This window comes from Epinephelus moara, chromosome 4 (assembly GCF_006386435.1).
Source record: "Epinephelus moara isolate mb chromosome 4, YSFRI_EMoa_1.0, whole genome shotgun sequence".
NCBI classification, from domain to species: Eukaryota; Metazoa; Chordata; class Actinopteri; order Perciformes; family Serranidae; genus Epinephelus; species Epinephelus moara.
Window position 1 is genome coordinate 28,930,512 of NC_065509.1, and position 6,695 is coordinate 28,937,206.

General features: G+C 40.4%; 1 protein-coding gene across 1 annotated transcript in view; it reads left to right on the forward strand.

Moving 5' to 3' along the window:
• Positions 1 to 3,148: 3,148 nt before the first annotated feature.
• The window catches only part of LOC126389033 (tenomodulin-like), a 16,361-nt gene continuing 12,814 nt past the window's right edge, over positions 3,149 to 6,695 (forward strand). The window contains exon 1 of the mRNA XM_050042449.1: positions 3,149 to 3,191. Coding sequence (XP_049898406.1) covers positions 3,149 to 3,191 — 43 coding nt within the window. The remainder of the gene's footprint in view (positions 3,192 to 6,695) is intronic.

Consider the following 6,695-nt stretch of genomic DNA (forward strand, 5'->3'; position numbering starts at 1 on the left):
ATCCACTGTTTACAAAATTCTCTATCATTGCTTAGTGATCACTGCAGCGCCTTAATGGTCCATTCAGGCTGGAGATAAAAGTGTATCATTTAAATGCAAAGCTACATCTAATCTGAACAAATGGACCCTCATATATACAACTTTTCAGGATGGATCTTAAGCCTGTAGAAGACACTCTGGTCAATAACATTACATCAGCAGTCCTCTGCAGCCGCTCCATTCTAATTGGAGTTAATGGCTCCCGTATTGAGCTCAACATACATCTTGTGGCTGCTGCTGAGTTTGTTTCCCCTGGTTGCAACTTCTTATCCAAACTGTGCTCAGAAACATAAGTGCTGCTATACTGTTTCCACTAAATCTTGTTTTCATGAAGTAAACCGATAGCTCTTGTGCGTCAGGTCTGGTTAGAGGAACGCAGCGTCTGCTCTCCACTGGTCACACTTCATCTTCTGCAAATGCGCTAACGCGCTCCAATTAAAGCTGACATGTTCTGATGTTCTGATCAGTGCGGTGTCGTGTCTGGCAGTGTGACCTCGGGTGTGTCCTCCACTGCTCGGTAACTCAACTCCATCTTTGTTTTTTTTTTTATCTTGGCTTGCTTCTTAAAATTCATGGAGCACATTGTTGGCATTATGCAGCGGATGTGTGTTGTAGCTCTGGCCCACACCTTTCACCGTGCTCTTTTCTTTTTCGTCTTTATCTCTTATTTTTTAGATCCAGGAAATGGGATGGACTTATTTGGATAATTGCTGTGAGTCACCTGGTTTCATATCATTCCAGAGACATAATAGAGTATTTATGGCAATTTGAAATCCCCCCGTTGCCATAGACAAGATGATGAACTCATTAGAAATGACTCCCAATCTCCCCCTCCCCAGTTTAACCTTCAGGCTATGAAGGAGGAAAAATACTGCTACAGACCATTTTCTGGCAAGTCTTCAAAGCAGGTATTATATCTGTCTTTGAATTAAACATTTTCTGTGTATTGTTTTCTGGTCGGTGATGCTTAATGTTGTAGTCTGCGTGGTTGAAGGAGTAAAATGTATAAATAAGCTCATAATCTACACAACTCACTCACTTTGTTTTCCAGTTGAAGGACGCTTGTAAGTCTACCTTGCCATTTGTCCTCTCCTGTGATTCACCCTGGGTGTTATTTTCACAATTTTGGCCATAATAACATTTTACTCACCTGCACCAGTGCACAAATTGCAGACACGGTGATTCCACTAATTACAGCTTTATAACGGCAGCCATTAGTGCAAGCAACACACGCTTTAACCCTGTCATTTCAACAACAAAATAAATTCTTTAGAGCCGTAATCATCTGTGTGTAATTTTCTTTTTTATTTGTATTCTGGTGGGCCAGGCTATGTTTCCCATTGACAACAGCGTGCAGTGGCCACAGAAATCTCTTAAAAGTACAGCGTGAGAGGACCTACACGTTGGCCTTCTGCCTCTGCCTTGATTTCCTATCTGTGCTCCTGATTTGAGCTCTTTGTCTGCTTTCAAGTTCAAATAAATATGTGAGGCCGTCGAAATGAAATGACCAACAAACATCCCTGTTGTAATATTATGTTGGATAATCAGCCATTGAAATAAATTAACCAGTATTTGGATTACACACAGGAACAAAATTTAAGGCTCAAGTGAGGCACACAAATCCAATATATTGAGTATTTTTTATTCTTCACCTGCAAAAGCAGTGTATATGGGACTAACTGGCATCATTCCCATGATTGTTAAGAGTCAGTACGCATCACATATTCTAACTGGAGATGTTCAAACCCCAACTTTCTTTGTGGGGTTGCACAAGTTCTGATGATAATGTTCTCCAAGGTTTATCCAAGAGTAACTTAACACAATGACTGTGTATAAAGATGAACGACGCATCTTCACTTCCCACCACTGTACAAAAGTTAAGCCATCTTGTGCTGGTGACGTCATTTGGAGCCAGAGTCTGTGCAGTAGCGAATTCTGCGGCACTGAGTTGTCGCCCATTCACCTGGTCGACAAATTGCAGGCAGCGCTATTGAAATTTGAAGGTGGGGTTTATAACCTATATCTGCAGCCAGCCACTAGGGGGCGATCGAGATGTTTTGGCTTCACTTTTGGAGAGCTGTCATATCGTCCATCTTTATATAGAGTCTATGATCCTAACACCAGAGGGCTGTACCAAGAAGCAGGTTAGACAGAGTCAGGCTTTCGTTGCGTGAAGCCAAGCCTGAAGCCTGAAACCCCAGTCAGACATAACGGGCACCACAATGGTTGTTATAAACTTGCTCTGTTAACCCAGGCTTTCCTCCTGTCTTCCTTCTTTGCTCTGTGAGCGTTTCCATAAAAGGGGTTTCTGGTGTTTGATCATCGATCACCACTTTATTTCTAATGTGACAGCTGCTCAGTCTACAGCTCTTAAACTTGATGCTGCAGATTTTAATGTTATACTCAAAAACTGCATTTATGTATACTAACAATTTCCCATAATGAATGATGCATGGAAATCTCAGTGAAATGAATTTCTTGATTTAAATATTATCTGTGTTTAGCAATCTACAACAGACTTCAGCAAATTAGGACCAAGCATAAAAACACAATTCATAGTGGTAATGTTATGGTAAGGCATTATATCACATTTCATATACGTCATAATAATAATGACCTATTAATGATGCTACCTGTCATTTGATACAAAGCTTATTGTAGAGCTAGCGTGGGCAGATGGACCAGAGAACACTATGAACATATTCAGTAGTTTAGTAAGAGCAGAACAACCTTGTGAGTAATAAAAACATTATTCTTGCTCAGATTTTCTGCATCACCAATTAAATGCATATAAGATTCAATGGCAACGCTAAGCATACAGTTGTTTGTACTGTATGGCTTCGTTAGGTGGCATTTCTGATGTAACGCTATGGCTCAACAAGTTCACATTTATAACGTATTTTCTCCTCTGAGAATCTGTATCACTCATAGACTGACTACTAACTATGGAGGGACGCTATTTCCAGAGGAGCTGATTAATGCAAAGTGCTTTTTAGCTGATTTTAAGAAAAAATTTGGAACAAAAACCGGCACAAGTTACCATGGTGATCTAGCCAGGTTAAAAAACAGTCCTGTTCATGACACAGAAAACTCTGACTTTTGAGTCAACATGCCTTACAGCCCACAATCTAACTTCGTGGCACACCTCTCAGGTTTGAAACTAAGGGTGCGTTCCTAGTCGCATACTTTTTTCTTTTACTTTTAGTATGTACTGCAGCTGCCCTTAGAAAGTATGTACCATTGCATGCAGTTGGTACACAATCGGGACATACTACTTTGTCAGAACATTACACCTTGAACTTTGACCCTTTTGCTTTCATATCTTTTACCTTGGAGATAAAATAAACGCCACTCACCGAATTCGCCAGAGATGAAGATCAGCCTGGAGAGCTCTGCTGTTGTTTCTTTTCAATGTATGTAGTGCAACTTTAAAGTTATAATTACACGGACTGTAGATTGTAACATATTATATTTGTGACAGTAAGATTACATTTGCATTTTTGTCATTGACATTTTTCCTGTCCTGTTGTTGGTGGTAATATTTATGATTATTTTGTTCATTTACACAACTAATATTCCTCTAAATACTATTATCAATCAATCAATCAATCAATTTTATTTATAAAGCCCAATATCACAAATCACAATTTGCTTCAGGGCTTTACAGCATACGACATCCCTCTGTCCTTATGACCCTCGCAGTGGATAAGGAAAAACTCCCCCAAAAAAACCCTTTAACGGGGAAAAAAACGGTAGAAACCTCAGGAAGAGCAACTGAGGAGGGATCCCTCTTCCAGGACGGACAGACGTGCAATAGATGAATAAACAGTAATCAGAGAGAGAGAGAGAGAGAGAGAGAGAGAGAGAGAGAGAGAGAGAGAGAGAGATGTATTATAGGGGGTCCTCCAGCAGACTAGGAGAGAGAGATGTATTATAGGGGGTCNTGATAGCTGAAGGCTCTGGCTCCTGATCTACTTTTGGAGACTTTAGGGACCACGAGTAACCCTGCGTTCTCAGAGCGCAGTGTTCTGGTGGGATAATATGGCACTATGAGCTCTCTAAGATATGGCGGAGCCTGACCATTTAGAGCTTTATAAGTTAACAGTAGGATTTTAAATTCAATTCTGGATTTTACAGGGAGCCAGTGCAGAGAAGCTAAAACAGGAGAAATATGATCTCGTTTCTTATTAGATTGGTCATCATGTACTTGAATTTGCTGTCAGCCGTCATTGTGGCTTCTTAGAGCTGTCAATCAGCTGTCAGTTGATGTGACGAATCCTCTGCTGTGTGGAGGATTGTGGGTCAGAGTGCCAGAAAACCATGCTGGCTTTCACACTGCGACTGGATGTAGTAGAACATCCTGGTATTTTTGGCATACTGCATTTGACACACTATATATTGGGACATACTAAATCTTTTTCTGGCATACTATATAGTATGGTAGTATAGGTGGTGTTTAACTCTTTCAAGCCTGTTTCACCTTTGACCACTAATCAACATCACCGTTGAGTGTGATCAGAAGTTGAGTTGGTAACCACAGCCAGCAGTGATGTCACAGTGTACTGACACACCATGGAGTACATTTCTACATCACTGCAGCAAGTGAGAAGTTAAACCACTGAAAGTCATCATAAACATGGTGTTAAGATGAGGTGAAGTTTGCCTTCAAGTTGTGTTTTGTAATGACAGTGACTAATAATTCTATATTTAATAAGCACAATCCAATCAACAGGGTCGGTACAGTGTGTCAGCGTTGATACCGATCTCGTGTATAAAAACCTGTAGGAGGCTCAGAGTAAAGGTCAGAACTAAGAAAATAAACCCAAATTGAATTAATGTTGCTGAAATGGAAACTATTTTTTTCTTGTACTGTTTAAGATACAGTATGATACATTAAAAAGTTGGGTCTATTTGCAATAGTGACCTCAGAGCCAGTCACACAGTAGTAAACTGTTATGGATTTTCCTCCTTTGTAGTCTTCAACTCATCCTGCTGTAGCCTTTCTGCACTGAATATTCTGTCTTTAGCTCTGTTATAAAAATTGGATAATAAATAAACAAAACTTTGCTTTAACATATTGCAGAAATAATTAATGGTATTTCCAAGAGAACAAAGAACAATGAGGATCAACTCAGCTGTAGCTCTGTGCTCGTTCATTGTGGATTAGTGTGTTTCTGTCAGTCTCAAAGAAAACACATTACGTAATATGTATATTTTAGTACAATGTAAATCTAATTAATTTGAGCTGAGCTGTTGGATATAGAGAAATATTTCAGCCTTCAAGCAGTTTCACAGAGTGCCGGAGTTCATGACCTCACATTGTACAGTATTTAACAGATAATAAAGTCTGACTGCTTTATCATGATGAAATCACTTGGAAATCAAACTCGACTCTCTATCCTTGTGTTTCACCTTGAGAATAATTACTCTTCCACAAATCTATTACCACCTGATTAATTTTATGTGTTGTCTCGCTCCTAATTCCTCCCCTCTTTCTAAATTATTCAGTCAAAAGCTGCAGATACCGAAAGAATTGAGACCTCGCCAAGCTCAGGAGCCTCTGCCCTCACATTGTCTCACCCAGCCAATGAAATGTGGTTTCCCCTTAAAATTAAGTAGAAAAGCACCTAATGACTGTCTACATTATTCACAGTCCAGAGGCTAGTGTGGCTCCTCCTGGTGAAGCCTAATTGAGCACCAAGGAAATGCTTCTCTTTACTGAATGATGAAAGAGGAGTTTGACTTCTCCTCAGACAATAAAGCAGCGGGCGGCTCTGTCCCATTTCAAGTGGAAAGGGGAAGAATAATACAAATTTTGCATTCATGCGTGGGTGTGGATGTGTATGTGCGTGTGTGTATGCTGTATGTGCGCTGCAAGCACAAACCGACCAGGTCGATAAAGCTCTAGATCCTGAGATCCAAGATCATTTCTCAAAGCTGCGTTTTTCCATCTACGAGGCCAATAGCAGTCTCTCAGGCTTTATGATTTATCAAACAGAAAAGGTCACTACGGCGGGCTGCAATTAATTTTGTCTGCTTTTATTTGGTGCTGCTCAGGATGCTCGCTCCATTACTGACATATGTCATTACATGGGATGTCTTCAGGATGGGAGCACAGGAGGGGGTGGTATTTATGTGAAGTAATGCAGTTCTCTATCAGACAGTGTTCAGTGTGTAGATGCTTCAAGCAGTGTTGATCCTTGTGAGAGCAGATTTGAGACAGAGTACATTTTTGTATATTCTTCTCCACACTATTGAATTTGCAACAAAATGATAGATAACATGGAGCTTCAGTTCAGTGTTTAAATATATATCAAAGAACAAAAAGAGAATGATGGGAAGACCAAAGGGTGCTCCTTCCCTACTTCCTATCCCTATACTTCTAGTGCCCTTGCTCGGACCACACCCATCTTCAAACTTGGCCTTCATTTTGACTCAACTACACACCTGTAAAGTTTAGTGCCAATGTTCACGACCAACAAAGAACAAACCTAGCTGTGATTTAGTGAGTCATTGCTGTGTTTACAGCAGCTTTTTAGGCACCAGACATGGGTTTTTGTAGCGACCTGTCGCTGTGTTTCCAGGGCTTTTAGGCACAAAAACTAGACGTTTTTTGCCAAGACATGGCTGCTTTTCCTGCCAGCAATGTGCTCCAC